The sequence below is a fragment of the Corythoichthys intestinalis genome, chromosome 14 (genome assembly GCF_030265065.1).
Source record: "Corythoichthys intestinalis isolate RoL2023-P3 chromosome 14, ASM3026506v1, whole genome shotgun sequence".
Taxonomy (NCBI): domain Eukaryota; kingdom Metazoa; phylum Chordata; class Actinopteri; order Syngnathiformes; family Syngnathidae; genus Corythoichthys; species Corythoichthys intestinalis.
Window position 1 is genome coordinate 2216116 of NC_080408.1, and position 27064 is coordinate 2243179.

Here is a 27064-nt window from a genome sequence, read left to right on the forward strand (position 1 = left end):
CCAATTTGACCAAATTTCAAAATTGTCCGATATGCATATGTGATACATCATCAGAAAGCTTAAAATCTCAATTTTCTGGGGGAAGAAAAATTTTGAACAGGTGGGAAGTTAAAATAATATATAATTTTAAACTGCAAAACCCTAACTGGAGGTGAGAGCACGCGACAGCAGAATTAAAGACGCCACGATTTTTTAATGACATATCATCGCGTACATACCATGTTTCGATCCAAAAACTCCATGTAGCATGTATCATCAAGTGTCAAGACATAGCTCTGAATGGCCACAGCTGTATTTTGGGGGGATTTTATGGGTGAAACATGGTGATATAACAAGGATGCAGAAATCGCAGACATCAAGGAGTGGTCGAGATTTTCTTTTTCATATATTTACCCTTTTAAACGTTTTTCTTCAGCTTTTTTTGTTTGGATCAATTATTTATCATCTAACATATCGGAGAAAATGTGACAGTAACAAAAAAAAATACAATTAAGCGATAATTATGAGGTAGATATTAGAGATGTCCCGATCTTGTCATTTTCAAAGTATCGGAATCGGCAAAAACACATCGGACATGCCTTTTTTTAATATATATATATTTTTTAAATAAATCGTTTTTTTAATTGTATTTAACGTTACAGACATAATATGTTATACTCATCCAGAGTCTTTCGTTTAGGCTTAAGGTAGGGTTATCAAATTTATCCCGTTAACGGCGGTAATTAGTTTTTTTAAAAAATGTATCACGTTAAAATATTTCACGCAATTAATGCATGCGCTGCACGGCCCACTCACGCATTGTCGCGTTCAATCTGTAATGGCGCCGCTTTACCTATATATAGAGCTAAAAGGCACCGTAAAATGAGTAGAGTGAATTTTGGCAGCCTTTGGAGCCTTTTTTAATTGGCTAAAGCCTTACAATCCCTCTCCCTACGATTAGAAACATCGTGGGAAGCAATGTGGGGAAGAAAGGTAGTAATTGATCTTTTTCTTTACACTCTGTTATTTCCCAACGCAGAGAAGATATATCAATTGGTACCACTACGCACAGTCATGGGTGCACTTCCCATCATGCATTTGGGCAGAACAGATGGCTACAGTATCATTTACTGAAAGCTCAACAAATATACTAGATGGCAATATTTAGTCACAATATACAAAGTCACAAGTCTTTCTATCCGTGGATCCCTCTCACAGAAAGAATGTTAATAATGTAAATGCCATCTTGAGGATTTATTGTCATAATAAACAAATACAGTACTTATGTACTGTATGTTGACTGTATATATTCGTCCGAGTTTTATTCATTTTTTTCTGAATGCATTGCCAAAATGTATATGATCGGGAAAAATTATCGGGAATGATTGGAATTGAATCGGGAGCAAAAAAAAAAAGCAATCGGATCGGGAAATATCAGGATCGGCAGATACTCAAACTAAAACGATCGGGATCGGATCGGGAGCAAAAAAACATGATCGGAACAACCCTAGTAGATATCTGTGACTTTTTTACAGACGCCAAATTTTTCATTGTGACGTCATTTTTTTAAAAGTTTGAAATATGCAAGTGAATATTTTTTTTTAAGTCGTTTTTTTTTTATATATATATATATTAAAATATTAGACATCAATTAATGATTTGAAGCTAAAAATGACAGACATTTTGAATAATAAATATAATTACTTACCTTCTTTTTATGGCTAGGTTGAAACAAAAGCGGTTGCGCGACGTCTGTAAACGGGGGTTTTCAGGGTAAAATGGACAAATTATAAATAGTTCGGAGGCTTAGTGCTCCACAAATCTGCTATGGCAGCATATAGACATATTGTTTTATCTAACACAACAGTTGTTTTGGCTTAAAATAATGCAGTTTCTTTTAAAGAGGCGTGCAAGAGCAGAAACTGCTTTTTCAGTTTTGTCTGTGTTTTCCGCCATATACCAAATGCGGAAGAAGCGCAGCTTCAGTGTAAGCCCAGGCCAAAACAACAGACAAAAGGAACTACACCTAAACCCTACCCGCTAGCTAAACTCTGATCGTAAAAAGGAAATAAAGAAAAGACAGCCACTACCGTAGCTTCCTACTCTAAACAAAACAGGACAAAACGGGTTGAACAGAAATGGTAGCTTACCCCTACTGCTTCAGTGCTCTTATGAACAAAAACGACCCAATAACGAATAAACACAAAAGACCTCACCGAAAAAGCAGGAGTGTAACAAAGTAGCGATCAAACGCCCACGAGAGTGAATGGCGAGCAAACAGCTGGCGAGGAGGACCGCGGCACGAATGCTGTCAAATGCGACCTCCCAGAGTATTGACAGCGGAAGGTTTATGGCGGAAAACACTCATGTGACTTGAAGTTCCGCTCAGAGACCCCCAATTTAGCCAACTTTGAAAATTGTCCGATATGCATGTGTGATACATCATTGGAAAGCTTCAAATCTCAATTTTCTGGGGGAAGAAAAGTTTTGAACAGGAGGGCAATTAAAAAAAAAAAAAAAAAAAATTTTTAAACAGCAAAACCCTAACTGTAGGTGAGAGCACGCGAGAACAGAATTACAGACGCCATGACTTTAACGAGATATTATCACGTACTTACCTTGTTTCCATCCAAAAACTCCATGTAGCATGTATCGCCGAGTGTCAAGACACAGCTGTGAATGGCCACAGCTGGATTTTTTTGTGATTTTATGGGTGAAACATGGTAATATAACAAGGATCGCAATGCAGAAATCGCAGACATCAAGGTGTCGTTGAGATTTACTTTTTCATATATTTACCCTTTTAAACGTTTTTTTTTTTTTTTTTTTTCAATTTTTCTTTGTTTGAACCGATTATTTATCATCTAACATATTGGAGAAAATGCGACAGTAACAAAAAAAAAAAAAATACAATTAAGCGATAGTTATGAGGTAGATATCCGTGACTTTTTTACAGGTGCCATATTTTTTCATTGTGACATAATTTGTTTAAAAGTTTGAAATATGTGAGTGAATAATTTTTTAACACTAGAAGTCCCAGAGAATTCTGGTACTCCTACTAGTCCCAAACAATGGCCGATATGGCCTCTCCCCCGGAAAACCCAGAGGTGGCAAAAATGACCCAAGTGCTTTTGAATTGGCAAGTCGTTGTCGGACAGACAACAGCCGGTCATATGGAAATGCAACCACTAGACACACAATGACCACAATCCATACTCCATGCCCCTGATTCAGTCCTTCTAAACTATAGACACAATTCCTGCTTTACACTCATATTGCAGTTGTAAAACGCTTTTCTTCTTCAAAACAATGTACACATTTGGGCCATTCTTTCTGTTGTTATGTGTGGAGAATAGGAGAAGTGAATTAAAAAATGTGTGAAAAGTGTCAAACTACATAAATAAATGTGATTAAATAAATGTAGCTTGACTTGAACTGACACAAACTATCACATGCGTCACGGAGGAGAGGCCAAATCGGACATTGCTAGGGAATATTAGGAGTGTTTGTCTTGGGAAAGGCCAAGTCGGCCTCTGCTGGGTTTTCTCGTGTTAAAGTCGTTTTTTTTGTTGTTTTTTTAAAACAAAATTTGAGACATCAATTAATGATTCAAAGCTAAAAACGACAGACATTTTGAATAATAAATATAATTAATTACCTTCGTTTTATGGCTGGGTTGAAACAAAAGCGGTTGCGCGACGTCTGTAAACGGGGGTTTTCAGGGTAAAACGAACAAATTAAAAATTGTTCGGGGCTTCACGTGCTATTAATCTGCTATGGCAGCATATAGACATATTGTTCCATCAAACACAACAGTTGTTTTGGCTTAAAATACAGCAGTTTCTTTTAAAGAGGAGTGCAAGAGCAGAAACTCCTTTTTCAGTCTTGTCTGTGTTTTCCGCCATATGAATGTTGGTGCCTTTTCGTGGTGGCCAATCAGCGGCGGCGACGTCGTCTGTCCGTCCGGCGTCGATCAGCTTACGTCACAGTGGGAGGGGAGGCAGCCAGCTGGCAGAGGTGACGATCAGCTGACTGGAGGCTTCTCCAAAATAAAACAACAGTTAAACGGCAAGTCCGTCACATCCGGTAACACTTTATCTAACAGCGGCGTCATAGGACTGTCATAAGACCAAATGAACCACCATGAATCACTGCTTTAAGAAGCTTCAATTTGGCCATCACTGTTCTCTTGGGGGAGACACTCAACCTCTGCTGCCACCTGCTGTCAACACTGTTGTCATCCAACATGCCTCCTAGCATGTATTGCAGCGCTACAGATGTAAATAAATCAGAATTCGTTTTCTGTGCTGATTACTTCTTCAGTTACTGTTCTAGTTGTTTGATTCATTGCTAGTTATGGTATTTGGTAACACTTTATTTGACAGTGGCTCCAAAGGACCATCATAATTATGGCATGACACTGCCATAAGCATTAATGAATGCTTATGACAGATGCCATTAAGTGCCATCCGGCAAATCATCCCTTTTGAACGGATGTAAAAGATCTGAGCTGGACATAAATGGAGTTAGTGAGAATCATTCGGGATCTGTCATAAGCATTCATTAATGCCCACGATAATGTCATGTCATAATTATGACGGTCTTATGGCAGTCTTATGACGCCGCTGCCAAATAAAGTATTACCTATTGTTGAAATTCGCCTCCCCAGTCAAGCCGCACGGAAACAGCGACAGCCAAAACAAGTGCCACTCTGCCGATGCTGCCTCGCATGCGCCAACCGGGAAGGCGAAACTTCCCGCGTTCTCTTCTTATTTTAACCCTTTGTACTGACTCCATGTTTCAAAAGTTTAAAGAAGACTCACCGAAAACAGGTTGACAATTTATTCGTCGACAATGGTCAAAAACAAGGCAAAAACAGACAACGGAGGGAACAATGCTGAATCCAAAGCAAGGCTACATAGCAAATGTTTCCGAGCAGCAAATCTGTCTTATCTCAGTGTCCAGTGTTTTTTAAGTCTGTGGGCCGGCCGAAGGTGTGTCCGGGCGTTGCTTTGGGATCATCCCTCTCTGGCCGGTTTCGGGCTGTTTAGGTTCGTGCGTGGATGGGATGTGGTTGCCACAGCGACCGACGCTGGTCTTGACGTCACAAGCGCCCGCTATCAACTTTGTTATCCGGGCTGGCACTACCTGTTTTAGGACAAAGCGCGCTGGTCTTTGTCCTTGCTCGTTTCGTTCGGGAGGACTGATTGCCAGAGTTGGTGCGTCAATCTTGCTCATGGTGCACACGTTTGGGCTTCTGTGATAAGATGGCGTTGTGTATGTATTCTGTTTTTTAAACTATGGTGTGCTATTTATTTTACATTAGGTGTGTTAGAGTAGTGCAGTCCTACAGTGAGTATGAGAAATGATACTATTCCCTGATTGATTATATTGCGTGTGTTCGAGTAATGCAAACAGTTAGACGGTGCCTACGAGAAACGGTACCATTTTTCCTTTTCCCCCTCATGAGCGCCGATAAGGTGATTAACTGTGTCAAGGGCACTGAGTGAAGTCTGCCTAAACTATAGTTAGATGAATGTGTTAGACTAATGCAAACAATAATATGGTGTGTGCGAGAACGGTACCTTTTCCCTTCACTATTAACCCATATAAATCAACAAATAAGCCGCACTGGACTATAAGCCGTAGGATTCAAAATGAAGGGAAAAAAGTAGCGGTTTATTGTCCGAAAATTAAAGTTTTCATTTAAAATACTTTTGGTATGCATGCTCTCTATATCGATGCTGATCCTGATTAGTACACAGAGCCTTGACATTTTTATTCCCTTCAAAAAAGCCTAGTCTTCGCTTGGGAAAAACACTTTCCTAACCCACTTAAGACTTGCTACTAAAAGTAAAGAATCACATTTGCTGTTTTTACATTTCTGGTGGCGATTTGATGGGCCAAACACTCGTCGCTTTATGTTTTTGTTCGTACTAGCATGCGCGAACTTAACGCACGCTGCAGTTACGCTTTAGGCCAGAGGTGACAGTCTCCAGTAAAAAAAAGTGACAAACTTCAAATAGCACCTTTAAAGTCCAGCTTCCTTACCCTTTGGCCTGATGGCTTTCCCATAGGCGAGTTCCCAGAACTGCAGGTGAAGATGCGCTCAGTGCTCCGGCTGGAGGTGGACGCGGTTCGATTCCTCAAGGAGGAGCCTCACAAAATGGACTGTATGTTAAAAAGAGTCAAAGCCCTGACCGAAGCGCTGAGCTCTCTCCGCAGGTACCGTTTCGACATTCAAAGTTAAATACCGCAAAATCCAACCGTTACTGTGTGCCGTATATGTGTGGTTATCAGATGCGTTTCAGAATCAACTCCTCCGTCCAGAGGCGCCCAAGCAGAATGTCCGAAAGCCTCAGAGTCGGACAGAGAGCCCCCGACGAGCCGGAGTCCCCCCGCTTCGCCGAAACCGCAGCCCCGATCGTTGGGGAAAAGCGCTCAAGCCGTTCCGTCGACTTCTTTGACTTTGCCCGAGCTCAACCGCTCGGCCTCGGCGTCCCCTGCAATGGCGCGCAGAGGTAATATGGCTTCGGCCGCCGGGATTCAAGCGCACCAGCATAGCCCTCCGCTCAACCCCACCCATGGAAAAGACCTACCAACTGTGGCCAAGGTAGTATCATTCAGAAATTTCAAGTCATTGAAAGCAGAATGATTAGTCAGCAAAATCTGTTGTTTGAGTTTTGACAGTGGTTTTGAACTAATTTTCAGGTGCGAAACCTAAAATGGATCTTGTTTACCATGTTGTTACAACACACACATAACTATTCCTTGTCAAAATTGCAGCCAGTCCTATTGCAATCATATTTCATTCTATTTCAATATTTTGATTAAAAAACTGATATGAAATCAGTTTTGGATTCCACACCCTAAAATGGAGTTTTTTTGTTTTGTTTTGTTTTGTTTTTAACACCTGTCCTATAGTGTGTGATATATACGGCTTTGATTCTACATCTATACATAAAATGGACAATCTGAACCGTTGAACCATGACGAGATGCTTTATGTTTGGTAAATTTGGGGTATGTGGAGCAGAGGTTGCGCTAGACTTTTTCGTTGTCTGTCATTTTGACTGACAGGGTCATAAAAATCCGGTCATAATCTATTTTTACCCGTCACTTAAATTTTTAAAATGATAATAATGACATATTCAATTGCATTTAGTTTTCATTCATTTTTAATTAATATTGTAATGCTTGCTTGGCGGCGAAAAATGAGACACGGAAGTCGTGGTATTTTTCTCCTTCTTTTTACTCTGCTTACCGCCAGCAACACCAACAAAACAACAACTCCGCCCCCAAAGAAAAAGCGGCAACTATATACACAGGCGGCAATCTAGTCCACCAATTGGATGACGCGCTGGCACACCGGGTGTACCAATAAGAACCTCGCGTTGATGTGTCAATCACGGTGCCGCCGCCAGACCCCGGTGACGCTACAATATTCTGTCCGAACAAGCTTAACAGAATCCACACCGTGCCATCAAGCATATGAATATGTAACTTTTTCTCCGCAGTGACAAAAACAGCTGACTGTGGCCCCAGTAGGTAAGGCTACATATGGAACAATGAAATTAACAGTTCACCTGCTGTGGCCTGAACGGAGTCTTACACCTTCCTCCTGGTGCGCATGGACTTGAATTGCGTGCCCGCTTGTGCAGTCCCTGTTTTTCACCTCTTTTATCAACACCATCGTCGTTTTGGGGCTTTTTGAAGAAACTTCGGACACTCAGTTGCCTTGACATTTTTCCGAGTAAGGCCAACGACGTCATGCATCAAGATAGACAATAGCTAATTAATATGCTCACTCGCCACCCTGTGGTCTGGGGTGTGAATTGTAACCTGTCAAAATGCCAGATGGACTTCAGTTTTTTCCGTCACCGTTTTAAAAAACCGGTCAACGACGGAAAATATTCGGTTAACGCGACCCCTGATGTGGAGTAAAAAAAATGATGTTTTTGTGAAGGTGAGTCCTCGCAGCAGAGAGGGCAGCCCTGCCCTGCAGAAGCCACTTGCTCCTCTACACTCCAATGAACTTCACAGATCGAGCGTGCCAGAAATGACGCAGGAAAGTCACACAACAGAGCAAGTCAAAACCTCTTTGAAAGACATCGTGCTGGTGAGCATTACACTTGCTGGAAAGAAAAAAAAATCATAAATCACACTTACATTATAATTGATTTTACCTCCACCAGTAGGTGAAACTTACAGAAGATTGTGTTATAGTTACTATATGTTATGTTTATGTTTATGTTATAGTAAACATAACATATGTTATGTTATGGTTACTATATATTATGTTATGTTATGTTATGTTACAGTAAACATAACATATGTTATGGTTACTATATGTTATGTTATGGTAAACATAACATATAGTAACCATAACATAACATACAGTTAACATAACATATGTTATGTTATGTTATGTTGTGGTTACTATATGTTATGGTTACTATATGTTATGTTATTACGTTATGGTTACGTTATTACGTTATGGTTACGTTATGTTTACATTACAGTAGGTATACGTTATGGTTACGTTATTACGTTATGGTTATGTTATGTTCACGTTACAGTAGGTATACGTTATGCTTATGTTATTACGTTACGGTTACGTTACAGTAGGTATACGTTATGGTAATGTTATTACGTTACGGTTACGTTACAGTAGATATTCGTCATGGTTACGTTATTACGTTATGGTTACATTATGTTCACGTTATTACGTTACGGTTACGTTACAGTAGGTATACGTTATGGTTACGTTATTACGTTCACGTTACGTTATTATGCTATGGTTATACGTTATGTTCACGTTACGTTACGGTTACGTTATGGTAAGTATACGTTATGGTTACGTTATTACATTATTGTTATGTTACGTTATGGTATGTATACGTTATGGTGATGTTTCGTTAGGTATACGTTACGGTTACATTACGTTCCGGGTATGTTACGGTTACATTACGTTCCAGGGACGTTACGGTTACATTACGGGTATGTTGCTGTTATGTTACGGGTACATTGCAGTTGCGTTGCGGTTATGTAACTTTACGTTGCGGTTACGTTACAATTCCGTTAAGGCTCCATTCCATATGTCTGTTTATTTAACGTTACGGTTACATTATGGTTACGTTACGGGTACGTTGCTGTTGCGTTACTTTATGGTTATGTTGCGTTACGGTTACGTTGCGGTTACGTTACGGTTACATTACAGTTCCGTTAAGGCTCCATTCTGTTCCGTATGTCTGATTATTTAGCTGTATGCAGAAGTTGGTAGAGTAACCAAACAAATTCTCAATTTAGAGTAGCGTTACTTCAAAATACCGTAATTTTCCGACTGTAAGGCGCAACTGACTATTAGCTGCACCCAGCAAATTTGAAACGAAAACGGCATTTGTTCATAGATAACCGCACTGGACCACGAGCCGGAGTTGTCCTCACTGTATTATGGGAAATATACACCAAAGGATATTAACCAGTAACACTTTATTTGGCAGGGCGTTATAAGTCTGTCATAAGACCGTCATAATGATGACAAGACACTGTCATAAGCAGTAATGAATGCTTATGACGGATGTCATTAAGTGTCATGAGGCAAATGTTCTCACTTTTGAACAGATGTAAAACACCTGGACTGGACATAAATGGAGGTATGACACTTAATGACATCCGTCATAAGCATTAATTAATTCCCATGACAGTGTCATGTCATACCTATAATAAAGTGTTACCTATTAACTCGAGTAAATCAAGAAATAAGGGAGGGAATGAGGGGAAAAAAGTAGCGGTTTATAATCCGAATATTACGGTTATATTACTCAACTAAGAGTAAAATTAGACATCCAAAAAATGTACTCAAGTACAAGTAAAAAAGTATTTGGTGAAAAGAATACTGAAGTCATGAGTAACATTGTGAGTAATTGGTTACGATGTTTGTTTGTTTTTTTAAACAATGGTATTTTTTTCTCAGCACAAAGTCATCTATATTATTATTATTATACTTTACTAATGTAACTATTACATTACCGCAATAAACCAAAGAAGCACAAAAAATATATTTTAATTTCGGCGAGAGAAAAGAAATCTACAGAGCAGAATCATCATTCAGCCTAAGAGCATGAGTGCCCTCTAGTGGAAAAAAATAGTTCCTAATTTGAATAGTTTAATAGTGAATAGTTCCTATCATGAAATTAAAACGATCACATATCCGGTGAGAGTAGCGTTTTTTCTTCACAAATCTACTCAAGTAAAAAGTATGGCTTTGTAAAACTACTCTTAGAAGTATAAAGTAAATGTAACGGAGTAAATGTAACTCGTTTCTACCCACCTTTGGTTGTATGTTAGTGTTATTAATAACTCAAGAACAAATAAAGGGATATCTGTACAAACAGAAGACGTGATTAGTTTAAAGGTAATAGGTCAAATAAGTCAAAAAGTAATTGCATGATAACTTGGTAATGAATTAGCTCGTTTAAAGACGCTACATGGCGCTTGTAACTTTTTTACCCGCGACTGCCTCCTCTGGCCGAAAGTGTAACTGCAGCCTCTGTGCTAAGCTCAAATGTAGTCTCTAAAATGAATCCTAACTTTTGACAGAACACGGATCAAGAACCTACAGGAGGGCGTCTGAGCCAAGAAAGCCAGCCGAGCACCTGCCAAACATCAATCGCCACCCAAAATTTAGATCTGGTCCTGCAGGAAGCCCAGGCTACTCTGATGAAGTCCATTCCCGATCTGAATCTACACTCAACTTCCAAGACCGAAAAGGCGAAACCTCTCAACAAGCTACACGGTTGGCTTTGAGTTACGATCAACATGGTTATGCGTCTGTCACCGTCAATGACAGCGAATGAGTTAATTTTGTATTCACTCTAGCAGCTATGACAAGTCAGGATCAAAAAGCAGCGCGACAAAATGATGAAGTGCTATCCTGCCAGCTTAAGCCCTCAGGTTAGAAGTCTTAAAAAAAATTTTTTTTTAAATCTCCTAAAAAAAGTACATAAGTTCCAAGAAAATGTACCCAAACTTTTTGGAGACTACATATTCCCAGACTTCAAACGCAAATGTAATCATCCTGTATTAATCCACAAAAAATAATTCAGCCATGAAATCTGTCCTTGATTGCATTTAGCTTCACTAGCAACAGGGGAAGCGGAAGCGCAAGCATCAGCGTCTCCGTCGGCCTCTCCGAGTGTGAAACGGATGGAAAAACCTCGACGGTCCAGCATGGAGAAGAAGCAGAGCCCTGATAGTAGTGGACAGTCTCCTCCACCTGTCCCAAGAAGGTGATTGTCACTTTTTAATGCGTAAAGCAGCTCTATCATCACCTCCGTGGTGAAATTGCTAAATATATATTCTCAGGATGCATGCATCGTCCATTGGGCAAATCCCTGGAAAAGCTGGCGAGGTGGTCAATACTCCCAGGAAAGAATCACTTGGGCAACAGGTGGGTTTGCACTATTGAGATATCGATAACCGACGATTCATTTGGTTAAAAATTATAGGACAATTATGACAGTTTTGCTTTTAAATAGGGCTGTTAAAGGATTAAAATGTTTAATCGAGTTAATCACAGCTTAAAAATTAAGTCATCGGAATTAATCACAATTCAAACCATCTATAAAATATGCCATATTTTTCTGTAAATTATTGTTGGAATGGAAAGACACAAGACAGATATATATACATTCAACATACTGTACATAAGTACTGTATCTGTTTTAGAGCTGAAACGAATACTCGAGCAACTCGAGTTTAAAAACTGATCCGAGTAATTTTATTCACCTCGAGTAATCGTTTCGTTTGACAGCTCTAAGCATCACGTTTTGCTCGGACTGCTTTTAATGTGGGACAACGCGCTGATGTCACGTGCGTAGAGGAAGAAGCACCCAAAAAAAAAAAAAAACTTACTGCAACCGACAGCCGCTACAAACGACGCCGATGGTTGCTAAATACTAGCCCGTACGATGCTACGTTGGTAGCAGGTAGCGTCTGATGAGTCGCATAGAGATCAAATGTATGTTGAACTAGATGCGTAATGACAGACTCGGCTGCGTCTGGGCAGCGTTAGTAAACAGGCGCCATCTTAAAGCAGTAGAGCGCTAGGTGCTAATAAAGAGCGCTAAGCGCTAATAAAGATGAACATTACGGTCACTAGCTCACGTAACGTTAGCCCTGCGGAGGGCTAGGTTTCTAATATTATGACCACTGTCGATGCGTGACTAACGTGTCTTATGTACAGGCTTTAACATAACATAGCGTTGTGGAGTGATGAGGGTATAAAATAAAAACTCAATAATGCTAACTATCAATTTTAGCTCAGTAGTCATCGCTGGATAAAACACCAAGTAGCACTGGTCCCTAATGTGCTCCAATACAGCCTGTCGCAGACATTTATTTTGAACACTGCAAAAACTCAAAATCCTATCAGTACTTACATTTTAGACTAACTTAAAACTTAACTAGAACTTAAAAATGGCTTGACACAAATAGAAATTCAATTGAAACACATGGGGGGGGGAAATCCTAACTTTTAAGTGATGTGTGTTATCAAGCGTAACGGCATTTTTAGGTATATATAATTTTTTTTTTAAATAAGATCTAAAGGTTTTTTGAGTGAAAGCAATGAATTAGTCTTTTTTTTAATTCTAGTTACATCTGAGATGCAATTGTTGGCTGTTTTCAACAATATACATCGAAAATAAAGACAGTGATTCACTGAAAATGGTTCAAGATTAGATTAAATGTCTTGTTTTCTCATGTATATTCATAATTGCTCTTCACCTAAAAATATATTTGTTTTATCCGATTACTCGATTAATCGATAGAATTTTCAGTCGATTACTCAATTACTAAAATATTCGATAGCTGCAGTCCTAATTTGTTTATTAGAACAATACATCAACAAGATGGCATTAACATTAACATTCTGTTAAAGCAGTCCATGGATAGAAAGACTTTTCTTTAAAGTTTTCTTTAAAGTTCTTAAAAGATAAATGTTAGTAGAAGTTATAGAAATTTTATTTTAAAACCCCTCCTATTGTTTTTGTTTTGATAAAATTTGTAAAATTTTCAATCAAAAAATAAACTAGTAGCTCGCCATCGTCGTCAATAATTACACAATGCTCATAGTGCTTACACGCATAAAATCAGTCGCACCCAAGCGCCAGCAGAGGGCGACAAAAAATACAAGTAACAAGTGGACATGACTGTGCTGTCATTTTAATCTGTTTGAGTGGGGCATGTGCGTTAATTGCGTCAAATATTTTAAAGGGATTAATTTTAAAAATTAATTACCGCCCGTTAACGTGATAATTTTGACAGCCCTACTTTTAAATTGTCATTTCAATAACCTGCCACAAATGTTAAATGCATCAAGTAGTGCTGCAACATAAATATATCCAGTACAAACAGAAACAGCACAGTTCTAATATATATATATAAACCCTCAGGTGACTTGAAGTTCCGCTCTGAGACCCCCAATTTGGCCAAATTTCAAAAGTGTCCATTATGCATGTATGATACATCATTGGAAAGCTTAAAATCTCAATATTCTGGGGGAAGAAAAATTTTGAACAGGAGGGCATGTTTTTAAAAAAAATAATGTTTAAACAGCAAAACCCTAACTTGAGGCAAGAGCACGTGAGAGCAGAATTAAAGACACCACGATTTTAAAGAGATATTATTGCGTACATTCATGTTTCGGTCCAAAAACTCCATGTAGCATGTATCACTGTCAAGACACAGCTGTGAATGGCCAAAGCCGGATTTTTTTCAGATTCTATGGGTGAAACATGGTCATACAACAAGGGTCGTGATGCAGAAATCGCAGACAACAAGCAGTGGTTGAGATTTTCTTTTTCATATAGTTACCCTTTTAAACGTTATTTTTCACATTTTTGTTTGGATCGATTATTTATCATCTAACATATCAGGGAAAACAAGAAGTAACCCAAAAAAATGGCAATTAAGCGATACTTATGAGGTAGATATCCATGCCTTTTTTTTACAGACGCCAAATTTTTCATTGTGACGTCATAATTTTTTTAAGTGTTTTTTTTTTTTTTTTTTTTTTTTTAACTAAATAAATATGAGACATCAATTAATGATTCTAAGCTAAAAATGACAGACATTTTGAATAAGAAATATAATTACTTGCCTTCTTTTTATGGCTAGGTTGAAACAAAAGCGGTTGCGCGACATCTGTAAACGGGGGTTTCCAGGGTAAAACGGGCAAATTAAAAATTGTCCGGCTTATTGGCCATGAATCTGCTATGGCAGCATATACAAATATTTTTCTATCAAACACATTAGTTCTTTTGGCTTAAAATACAGCAGTTTATTTTTAAAGAGGGGTGCAAGAGTAGGAACTGCTTTTTCAGTCTTGTCTGTGTTTTCTGCCATATATACATATATATATATATATATATATATATATTTTTTTTTTTCTTTCTTTTTTGCTGGAATGTAAAGATATCTAATGATCTTCTGAATCATGTAACTACAGTTGGCGCTCACTTCAGACAGAAGGTAGACAACAATAACAGGGATTGCGTAAAAGGGTTTATTGAACACAAAAAAAAACACGCGATCGCCAAACGGGAGATACGAAAAGGGTCCGTGATCAATTAAAAACAAAAAACTGGGAAAACTGCGGAAAGGCAGACAAATGTAATAAACAAGGCAATGATGCAACGAGCAATGAAGGGATATACAAACTGTCAAGTGGCAGCAAGGCAATATCTCAGCAAGCCGCCTAGGGTCGGTTTAAAGACACTGCTAATGGGCTGGAATTGGAAGCAGGTATGACGTCGGGAACTCATTCCACAGCTCTGTAACAAAACAATCCGACCACCAGCAGAATGTGATAAAATCATGCCAGTTGTCATGCTAGCTAGCACAGCTATTCTCCCATTCCAGCCCAACCGTGTCATCACCCCCAGCGTGCATTGCGCACCCAAAACATGGGCACGCTCCGGAGGTCAAAACATGTGCTAAATAATATAGATTTTTAAATCAATAGCAATAATATATGTTTCTCATAACATATTTATTTAACGTAGAGCCTACATGTCTTTAAGACAGATTCCCTTTAATGCTTCCACTTTAACTTATTGTCAATATTAATTTTTTTCAATTCTTGAAACTGTGTTTATTATTTTTAATTATGTTACTATTTTCTTGTGGCTCATTCCCATCATTCTTAGCGAGCATTTTGTCATCTACTTACCAACTATTTGTAGTGTGCCCACAAATATATTCTCTTGTCTCTGGTTAATCTTTGTAAGGGTGTGAGCGACAAACCACCATCTGTTCTTCCTCAAACGAAACCCCTAAGACACCCACCTGAGGTCAAACCCAAACCCAAAACCTCTGTCGTCTCAGAAAACAAAGATGATGAGGAAGATGACAAAAATAGGTCCCTGAAAGAAATGCAGGTATGTTTGATGTGCTATTGACGTTGATAGACGTTCAACGATCCTTGTGCTGTAAATTTAAATGTGTTTGTCCCGAGCGGGAGTTTAATTAAACGGTGGAGTTGACTTCAACAAATTCCGTGCAGTTTGTTATTATTAATTTCAGAGCTATGGAGTGGCTAAGCTAGCATTTTGTCAGTTGACGTCTGATTGAAGCAACTCGTGAAGTCGGGTGAAGGAATCTGACCTTTTAGCCAGATTGCCGGAAACACGCCAGCCGAACCACCAGAACCACGCTAGCCAAATTCCAACGACCCGGGCCGGACAACCCGGCCAAAAGGCCAAACTCTGCGTGTTCACCTAGTTTTAACCCCTTGTACTGACTCCATTTTAAAAGCTGGAAAGGGCTTCGAAACACAAGTTGAAAATTTATTCCAAGTCGGCAGCAATCATACAGCACAGAGAGACCCAAGCGAGGAGGCATACTAGGTCCAGGGTCACCGTAACACAAGTCAAGAAAAGATTTCTGAGAAAAATGACAACGATCAGTTAAACATCGTCTTTTAAAGGCTCTGGTGAGGCAGGCTGTGGTCCAGAAGAAGATTGTGTTTGGGCATTGTTAAGGATTTTTCTCTGTTGTGGGTTGGGTGGGAGAGTTTCGGGTGGTACTGTTGTCAGGGCAACGACAGTTGAGGATTTTGCCATCCTTAGCACCACGTTAGAATCACTAGCTAGCGCAATTCCAAAGACCCGGGCCGGCAGAACTCCGACAACCCGGCCAAAAGGCCAAACTCTGCACGTTCACCTTAGTTTTAACCCCTTGTACTGACTCCATTTTAAAGGCTGGAAGAAGGCTTCGAAACACAAGTTGACAGCAATCATACAGCACATACATACTTTTGTCCGTCCCATTTTTGGAGTTTTGTGTAAAATGATAAAGATTTAATTTTTTTTTTTTTTTAATTCTCTTTTGTGGTTTTTCATTGCAAGCAAAATAAATGAAGATATTACTGCCAAAGCATTTGTAACTGCAATCATTTTCTGGGAGAAATTCAGCATTATCTGACAGAATTGCAGGGGTGCCAATACTTTTGGCCAGCACTGTAAATAACTAACTGCACGGAATTTTCTCATTCATTTATTCTTACTCAGGGGTGTCAAACCAATTCCATAAAGGGCCGCAGTGGGTCCTGGTCTTTGTTCCAACAGATCCAGCACAGACAGTTCAACCAATGAGGTTTCTGCTAAAATTGTCAGGTATGCGAGCAGGCAGGTGTGTGTGGACCCAAACACAGGAAAAGTGAAGCGAGGCAAAAAAGGCAGTGCAAAAATGATTTAATTAAGGCCGACAGAAAAAAACAAAGTACAAACCAAAACTGAGTTTTTTTCTGAAATTTCCAGGTTCGCGGTGAATCAGTAACAGGCACACTTTTGCTCAATAGATGATGTTTATTGATTAGAAAGTGCAGAATAAATTAGATTTATTGATTACAATCCCACAAGAGCAAGCAAACGGATATCAAAAACAAGTGAAAAAATGGTAACGTGATGCTAGATTTGAGTTTGTCAACTCCAGAATCCCCGCGCTACGTTACAGCACAACCAAGTGTCCCCTAGCAATGAAAATCGCTTACCGTGACAAACGAGTGGAAAGCCAACAACACTTCAGTAAAGCGGCAAAGGGACAAAAGCCAGGTGATCCGTACGTGACCCGCTGGTAGACCTCACTGGTCGCCCGGAAATGTTCGGCTTTTGTAGGGACGCACCCTCCGGAGGCGGAGAGACCAACTTCCGCCCCCGCGCGGCGCGGCCCCGTCCAATCACAAACATTTAAACTACTTTTGGTTCAGCCCCCTTGAAAAGGGCTTTTCACATGGGACAAATGAGCTGTGCTGCAACAGATGCCAACATGTGGTGAATATTATGGGTGCAAAACAAGTGATCTCTATGGGACCTAGGCATGTAACTATGGGACCCAGGTGTGTCCAAACAAGTTATCTCGTGAGATTCTCAAGCGCGTCTCCTAACTATGGGAACAAGGGGAAAAACAATAGAAGTTGTTACAATCTATGTCACAGAAGCAATCATACATCACAAAAACAGAATGTAATATTTTCCCAATCATGAGTTGATCCCAAAAAACACAGTTACAAACAAAACTCAGGTTACTAACAAAAGGCTGGATATCAAAAACTTACTGAGGCAGAGAAACACGAGGGCTGTGACGAATGAACGGGCAAGAATTGACACAGGCATGAACGAAGATATTGACGTTGACAGATGCCACGTTTACATGGAGCCAAATATTCCAATTACAATCGGAATATTTGTTCAAACCGAATAAATGTGTTCCATATAAACACCTCATTCGGAATGAACAGGCCCAAACCGAATGGAATTTCATTCCGATTCACTGGGGTGGAATATTCCTTTTCCCAAACCGATTAGAAATAAAATTATATCATGTAAACAGGGAAGCGGAATGGTGTCTGGTTGCGTTCTTTCTGCGCATGCTCCGTACTGACGTCACTTGGTGACGTAAGTAACGTCACTTGCAACATGGCTTCCAAGCACACGCACAGTGCATCCACCTAACTTTTTAAATGAATGGCGTATCATTCTGAAGTTTTGTTTCCACTGGAAAAGTTAAAACAGCAGCTGATCTGACGATCGATCTCCATGTTTTGCAACGTGACGCTTTGTTTTGATTAATCTGCGCATGTCAGACGGCAGTTGTCAAACGTCCTTTCGGAATAAAGGCAGACACATGTAAACGCTGGATCGGAATAGATGAAGTGACATGTAAACAGCTGATGTGAAATTTCCATTCGGAATGATTTGAATCGGTATGAATAAAAGTCAGCATGTAAACGTGGCTAATGAGTGAAAAGAAACTAGGTGCTTATATACACACATGCAGACAAGGGGTAACGAGACAACGAGGAAACAGCTGGGTAATACAGGAGGATGCACTAGGAGCAGGGACACCATGTGAAATCAATGGGTAATCACAGGGACAAGTCACACTAGGAAAAAAACAACACAAGACCTAACAAAAATAAGCAGCACCTGACTGCAGTCAACTGATTACACTTGTAAAACACCAGATTGGTGAAAAGGTATTCCTCTTGTTTGGTTGGAATGAAATCCAGTACCCACTGCAGCCCTTTGCGGACCGGTTTGACACCTGTGGTCTAATTAAACTCCTGCTAAGTCGAAGATTAAGCCTAATGTCAAAAATTCTGAACTACTTCTTTAATAGCGACGAATTAAATCTGATTTTAGGTGGCAATTGAAGCATCATGCAGTGACAAATTGCCTGTTGGACAACAAACCCAGAAACAAATCCTTCCAATTAGCCACGCAAAAGCGCCACCTGTAGAGTTTTCCAATAACCATTCACTGGCTGCTGTAAATGACAAATCTGGTGAACCTAGACAAGATACCGGTGCTCCTGACCAGAAAGAAGATGGGAACGTTGTCCACGAAAGACCGATACCCGAGTTAAATAGCGTAGCCCTGCAAAATGTTGATATCTGTGACAACGTGAAAGATTCTAGCTTTTCTCTAAGGTTGAATCAGGAAATCCTATATTCACCGACTACTGATGAAAATAAGTTGTTAACCATCACTGCTCTGCAAAAAGACAATAACCAATCGATTGGCGTTGTAAAACCTGATCAAATTGATAAAGCTGTCGCCAAACAGACACCAAATGAGAAACCTTTTTGTTTAGAGTTGCAGTTATCTGGGGACAAAGAATGCCTAGATGAAGAAGGAAGTTTGAGTCCTGATATTTTGGATGATGGAGGACCTCCCCCTCCTCCACTTCCGTCTAGTAAGATTGCCCATCAAATCTCCAAGATCAGAGTCAAGCTACGGTCTGCAAATGAAGATCTGGACAAAACGGCCGAGTGTCAAGCTTACGAGAACCTCGCTTTTCAGGACGGCGATGATTGTGACAGCCGGCCCGTCGTTATCTTAAATGAGAGTGTGGACTTTGATTCAGACTGTAAGCGTCTGTCAACTATCTTTGAATATGATGAGGATCTTGAGCGGACGGTTCCTTTAGATGGCGTTGCGGAAGAGAACAAGGAGGAAACGCTGGACAAAGATGTGAAAAATACAGGCGTACGCATCCACATATCAGAAAATCTGGAACATACGGATGCTCCACTTGACGAAAACCAAGATAGCGCCAAAGAAGATTTACTAAAAAAGGCAGAGACGAACCGTCCGTTTAAATTCAAGTTCCCCAAAAGCAAATTATTGGCAATTAGCAAGGCCCTACGATCGAAAACCGCAAAGAAGACTCTTGACGATGGAATAGCGACCGAGAACCAGAAGGACATGGACAATCTCACAAAACAAGGGTCCGACCTCAAGTCGGAGGTAGAAGAGAGAACCGACGACGCCGTTGGGAGTCTGGACGAGTCCATTCGGCAGTTGCAAATCAGCGCGGACGTCCAAAAAACTCAAGACGGAGCTGATCTTTCAAGCGCTACCAAGCTACCAGGAAGCCCGTCGAAGAGGCCGGCCTCTCACATCCACAAGAATTTAAATTCACCCCAGAGCAAAAGAGTCAAAGCGCAGCTTCCAACCAACACTGTGAAATCTTCCCCCAAGAAACAGGTCGGACATTTTTGGTCCGTAGCTGCTCTGCTTCTTTGGTGATGGGCTCGCGCATCTGACTTGTGCTGGTTTCTAGTAATTTCTGGTTTTCTAAGTTGAACGGATTTCTGTACTCTGTTTCTGCCATTGAACGTATTCCTTTAGTTTCTGTTCTGCTCATCTTGCTTAGAAATGGGGCAGTGGTACCTCTACTCGCGAAATTAATTGGTTCTGGAAGTAGTCTCGTAAAGTGAAAACGTACAGACTGTGTCGGCCTCTTTAAAGGGTATGTAGTGCCCTGGGAAATTTTTAATATTCCATCATTTATCCATAAACGCATACCTTTTGTATTCATATCATGCCACTTCGTGTAATTACACACAAGAAAATGAGAGAAATTTGGCTCGATTGTCAAGCTAAAACGACCGGCGCCCGAGATCTGGCAGATTGTGTGCGTGACGTCACGACAAGTGAAGAGAGTGCCACCGGCCACTAGGGGGGCAGCACTTGTCTGCATCAATAGAATTCCTTCTAGTGAGGGGAGAATTAGGGGTGTTTTGAGCTGTTTATGCTGATGCATTGTGTTCGTCCTGCACATATTCGTTTCTAGCAGACAATTTCGTTTCTAGTTTCAGCGACGAATCTGACGTAGAAGGACGTAACGAATGTTCATCTAATGGTGACGAGGAGAGTTATGAAGCTTTAATCGGTGTTTTAGGTTACCAATTTGAGCCCAAACGAACGGCAATGCAGCGTAATGAAACGGTCATTGAAGGGAGCAATGACACTGATGAAACATCGGCAGCAGATCGTGTGGGAAACACCAATGATTTGTTTTGCATTTCTTTTTGTGAAGCTGATACACCGTGACTGCAAAATGAAGGAATGCACAGAATAATTATCATTTATTGCGCTATCATAGCTTTTCGCTCTGCCAACAGACACAAATATGAATGGGATCAGAGGATTTGTTCTATATATTTTACGAATATACAGGGTTGTCCAGTCCTGTATCCAATGCGTGACATTTTTTTATTATAAAAGAGTACTCACTCTGGCCATTTCGAGCTTGGCTGCTCCCCTCCTTTGCTTAGCTTTAGCCTCCTTTGCTAGTCATCGTCCTCTTTCTTGATATCTTGGGACATTTAGGTCGCTGCGCGTGTATGGTCAGCACCGCATCTCCTTTGAGCAGCAATCTTTTAGCAAAATCCGATTTCACTTGTCCATAGTTCGAGAAGCTTTCAGGTGGAAAATGCGCACCACAGAAAAGCGTGCCAGAGGCTGTGTCTAGAAAATTAGCCCTCTTTGCACGGACGAACTTTACCCATCGTCTGCGTAGTCCAGCTTTTTTTTTTCGCGTTCGGGAACTCATGGATACTATATTCCGATAAATAACTATTTGTACACCACATAGCACAGCAGTTTTGAACCATTTTTGAGATGTTTTCGTCAAACAAACCCCAACGCTACTCTCTCGTCGTTAAAAAACAATGGCACCTGACTCCGCCTCGACTGTCAATCACTTGTCGTGACGTCGCCGCCCCATTCGGCTGTTTCCGGAACACTTTCGGGAATGTTCGTCATTTTTGATCTATTTTCGATAATTGCTCATTAATGTGATTGATTTTTTTGTTAACATTATCAATATTTGTTATCTTGGCACATAACGGTTCTATTGATGTCTCACACCCCCTTTGCCGCTACATTCACTTTAATATTAGCTGGAAGCTGATTCCATAAGATAGGAGCTTGGTAACTAAAGGCTCTAGCTCCTACTGTACTTTTAGAGACCCTGGGAACTACCAGTAGACCTGCAGTCTGAGAACGAAGTGTTCAGTTGAGACGGTATGGAACCAGAGCATCTGTGAGATAAGATGGCCCCATACCATTAATGGTCTTAAATGTAAGAAGGAGGGTTTTAATTTAATTCTAAACTCGTCTGGAAGCCAGTGAAGGACTTGGAGCACAGGGGTGATGTGCTCTCTTCTATTAGTTCCTGCTAAAAGTCTTGCTGCTGCGTTCTGGACTAGCTATGTGTGCTATATATGTGTCAATCATTGTGATGAAAATCTCTTTACCTTTTCTTGTGGTATCCATGGGTTTCTGTTTTAAATCTCAGGCTGCCATTGACATTGACAGCTCTAACATTCACCGCACAATAATTTTAGCAAAATAATACTCTCATAAGGGAAGAGATCAACAACCTTCCTACTACACAGAGGTTGGGAGAGTAGCCAAAAAAATACTTTTTAGTTAAGTAAATGTAACGGAGTAAATGTATCAAATTACTACCCACCTCTACATTGATTCAGTCACTCCTCCCAGTCCAAAGGGATTGGACGTCTATCACCGTCAATGGCACCGAAGCCTTCACATCTAACTCCGTCTGGGTTTTTTGTTCCAAGAACGATTTTGTTTGATTCCACCTAAAAGTGTCTGTTTGCGACTGACCCTTCCAGGCTTCCGGTTCTTCTACCCAGCGAACATATACCAGGCTACGCCGCTCTTCTGGCTCACCTGAAAAGACGGGCAAAGTCCAGCAGCAGGCTTCCCAGAAGCAACCCAGTCAGGTAAAGATGATCTAGCGTGCAATTCAATGCTATGCCGTACACGTTGTGGTGCTGTGCGATATGGGACAATTTTACTATGACTATATAATAGGGCTATCAAACGATTAAAAATTTTAATCGAGTTAATTACAGCTTAAAAATGAATTAATCGCAATTCAAACCATCTATAAAATATACCATATTTTTTTGTAAATTATTGTTGGAATGGAAAGATAAGACACAGATGGATATATACATTCAACATACGGTACATAAGGACTGTATTTGTTTATTATAACAATAAATCAACAAGATGGCATTAACATTAACATTCTGTTAAAGCAATCCATGGATAGAAAGACTTGTAGTTCTTAAAAGAAAAATGTTAGTACAAGTTATAGAAATTTGATATTAAAACCCCTCTTAATGTTTTCGTTTCAATAAAATTTGTAAAATGTTCAATCAAAAAATAAACTAGTAGCCCGCCATTGTTGACGTCAATAATTACTTACACAATGCTCATGGGTGCTGAAGCCTAGAAAATCAGTCGCACCCGAGCGCCAGCAGAGGGCGGCAAAACTCCATAAAACACAACAAGTGAGTGTTTCAATGTACCGTCATTTAAATTTGTCTGAGCGGGGCATGTGCGTTAATTGTGTCAAATATTTTAATGTGATTCATTTAAAAAATTAATTAACGCCCGGTAATGCGTTAATTTTGACAGCCCTATATATAATACATTCATACAGTTATGACTAGGGTTGTTCCGATCATGTTTTTTTGCTCCCGATCCGATTCCGATCGTTTTAGTTTGAGTATCTGCCAATCCCGATATTTCGCGATCCGATTGCTTTTTTTTTTTTTGCTACCGATTCAATTCCAATCATTCCTGATAATTTTTCTCGATCAAATACATTTTGGCAATGCATTAAAAAAAAATGAATAAAACTCGGACGAATATATACATTCAACATACAGTACATAAGTACTATATTTGTTTATTATGACAATAAATCATCAAGATGGCATTTACATTATTAACATTCTGTGAGAGGGATCCACGGATAGAAAGACTTGTAATTCTTAAAGGTTGTATATTGTGACTAAATATTGACATCTAGTGTATTTGTTGAGCTTTCAGTAAATGGTACTGTAACCATGGCCAAATGCATGATGGGAAGTGGAACCATGACTGTGCGTAGTGCTACCAATTGATATATCTTCTCTGCGTTGGGAAAAAACATAGGGTGTTAAGAAAAAGATCAATGACTACCTTTCTTCTCCACATTGCTTCCCACGAGATTTCTAATCGTAGGGAGAGGGATTGTAAGGCTTTAGCCAATTAAAAAAAAAAGCTCCAAAGGCTGCCAAAATTCACTCTACTCATTTTACACTGCCTTTTAGCTCTATAAATAAATAGGTAAACGGCGCCATTACAGATTGAACGCGACAATGCGTGAGTGGGTCAAGCGTTAATTGCGTTAAATATTTTGACGTGATAATTTTTTTTTTTAATTAATTACCGCCGTTAACGGGATAAATTTGATAACCCTCCCTTAAGCCTAAACTAAAGACTTTGGATGAGTGTAACATATTATGTCTGTAACGTTAAATACAATTAGAAAAGGATTTAATAAAAAAATATATATATATATTTAAAAAAGGCATGTCCGATATTTTTTTGCCGATTCCGATACTTTGAAAATGACGTGATCGGACCCGATCGACATCTCTAGTTATGACAACTCATCTTATTTGTGAATTGACCTTAAAGCAGAAATGTGAACTAAGGTTGGCCAACCATGTTTTTGAATAATATCAATGGCTAAACAGTTATAAGCATATTTTCCTTTTTTTTTTTTTAACGCAACCTTTCCAGATTCTTTGTTTAACCCATAGCAATGCCCTTGACAATGAAAATGCTTTTCTTCGGCAATCTTCGGAAATTACGTCACTCCGGGAACTGCGAGGGAAGTCCGCCATACACACTGTATTTGTCAGGGACGCGGGGCAGGCAGGTGGTGTGTGGACCCATGTGCAGGGAAAAGGAAGCGAGTCAAAAAGGCGGTGCAAAAGTAATTTAATTAATGCCGACAGAAAAACAAAGTACAAACCAAAACTGATGTGATCCCAAAAAACACAGTAGCAAACAAAACTCAGGTTACTAACAAAAGGCTGGGTATCAAAAAACTTACTGAGGTCGAGAAACACGAGGGCTGTGACGTAGGAACGGGCAAGAATGGACACTGGCATAAAGACATTAACATAGACAATGACGCAACAAGGAGTGAACAGAAAATGGGAGCTTATATACATACACGCAGACAAGGGGTAAGGAGACAACAAGGAACAGGTGAGCACAGGAGGATACACGAGGAGAAGGCACATTAGGTGAAATCAATGGGCAATCACAGGGACAAGTCACACTAGGAGAAAACAAACACAAAACCTAACAGTATTGTTTGTTGCATTGCTTCTCAGTAAGATGCCACGGCGGTGTGTGGCGATGTTTTGTTCTCACTCAAACGAAAAGTTGTATGAGTGGCCAAAGGATAGCAGGGCACGTAAATGGACATCTTTCGCTCGCACGAAGCGAATGAATTTCACGCCATAATCGAGTAGTGTTCTCTGCTGCAAACACTTTGAAGATGCCTGCTTCCTAACCGGTCTGCTTTTGATCAAGGATTTGCCAAAAAGTAAGTGTGATTTTTGGATAGATGACTGATGACTTTGTCAAAGAAGAGCTGCCAACTATTGTGCAATGAACAGTATAAGCTAGCAACGTTAGCCGAAAGTTAACTCGTGGCAATCCCCGATCATAGTTGTTGTTGCGTTCGCTAGGTTAAGCGTGTTTAAATTGGGCGTCATCTACGATCTTGTCCGAAAGGGTTATTCCACTGTCAATTGAGAAAGGGGTGTGGATGTGCGTATAAGCAGGTCGGCGTCGCGGTAATTCACGGTCACGTTGCCGTAAAAGACACACACCGCCGGTGAGTTTGTGCACATTTATTTGTATTTGTATTATGTACGTATTTCCACCTTGATGCTTCAAGCATTGCATTGCATTTGTATGGTTCGGCGTTTCTTTCACGGTGATCGCTTGATAGCCTTCTAGTTTGTGTTTTACGTACAAGAGCCGCTGACAGGTGACAAGTTGCTTTTAATGTCTGGCAGCGAATCAGTGAGCGCGGAGGTCACACAGTGAATGATGGGAAATGTAGTCTCGGGACAACACTGAAGTGGTGCTTTGTACTCTGTTCGCTTGTGTGAAAAAACTACATTTCCTCACGCCATTAGACGCCACTTCCTGCCGAGAGCCCCAAGCTGTGGTCGTACTGTTAGCTCCATGTGTTAATAAAGAAACAAAGTTGTCAGCACGTCGCGTGTTCGATACATTTGTAAACAAAAAGCTTATAACAAGTGTTGAAATTCGCCCCCCTGGCCAAGGCGCACTGAAACAGCGACAGCCGAACAAAGTGCCGCTCTGCCGATGTTGCCCCCGCGCGCGCCAACCGGGAAGGCAGAACTACGCGCGTCCACCTCTGATATTAACCCTTTGTACTGACTCCATGTTCCAAAAGTTTGAAAAAGACTCGCCGAAAGCAGGTTGACAATTTATTCGTCGACAATGGTAAAACACAAGGCAAAAACAGACGACGGAGGGACAATTCTGGATCCAAAACAAGGCTACATGTTTACGAGCAGCAAAATCTGTGTTATCTCAGTGTCCAGTCTTTTTAAAGTCCTTGGTGAAGCGGGCCGTGTCGAAGGTGTGTCCGAAGGTGTGTCTGGGCGTTGCTTTTGGGTCTTCCCCTCTGTGGCCGGTTTTGGGCGGCTTAGGTTCGTGCGCGGATGGGACGCCCGCCATCAACTTTTTTGTCCGGGCTGTCTCTACTTGTTTTAGGACAAAGCGCTTTGTCCTTTGAGTTTGCTGGGAGAGCTGATTGCAAGAGTTGGTGCGTCAATCTTGTTCGTGACGCACGTGTTGGGCTTCTGTGATAAGACTGCATTGTGTATCTCTTCTATTTCTTCTCATTAAACTATGGTGTGCTATTTATCTTATATTAGTAGTGCAGTTCTACCGTAAATATGAAAATGATACTATTTCCTGATTAATTATATAACGTGTGTTAGAGTAATGCAAACAGTTAGACGGTGCCTACGAGAAATGGTTCCTTTTCACACATTATGCACGATCCGTTTAAGAGACGCTGGAGTAGTAGGAGGCGAGGAGGGGATCATAAATAGATTATTAATAAATTCTATATACAATCACAACTTATAGCGGCCGCCTGGCGTAAACAGAGCTTTTGTGGCAAAAATTATTGTAAATAAATGCTTAAATCCCCGAGTTCTTTATAGATATGGACATAAAACAGTCTCGATTCTTGGTTAAAAGTAAACTATGAGGCTAGTCAGTTACAAAAATTAGCCACCTCCATGTGTAAACAAAGAAGAAAATTCCTGTGAGTAAATGCTTGAATCACGATCGCATGGTACGAAA

At 40.2% G+C, this 27064-nt stretch overlaps 1 protein-coding gene across 1 annotated transcript in view; it reads left to right on the forward strand.

The window, feature by feature from the left end:
• si:ch211-207d6.2 (sickle tail protein homolog) overlaps positions 1 to 27064 on the forward strand; it is a 90995-nt gene that overhangs the window by 59982 nt on the left and 3949 nt on the right. Inside the window, exons 14-23 of the mRNA XM_057858170.1 lie at positions 6057 to 6204; positions 6280 to 6592; positions 7945 to 8097; positions 10581 to 10776; positions 10860 to 10934; positions 11116 to 11269; positions 11346 to 11430; positions 15272 to 15421; positions 18686 to 20032; positions 22471 to 22581. Of these exons, the coding sequence (XP_057714153.1) occupies positions 6057 to 6204; positions 6280 to 6592; positions 7945 to 8097; positions 10581 to 10776; positions 10860 to 10934; positions 11116 to 11269; positions 11346 to 11430; positions 15272 to 15421; positions 18686 to 20032; positions 22471 to 22581 (2732 nt within the window). The remainder of the gene's footprint in view (positions 1 to 6056; positions 6205 to 6279; positions 6593 to 7944; positions 8098 to 10580; positions 10777 to 10859; positions 10935 to 11115; positions 11270 to 11345; positions 11431 to 15271; positions 15422 to 18685; positions 20033 to 22470; positions 22582 to 27064) is intronic.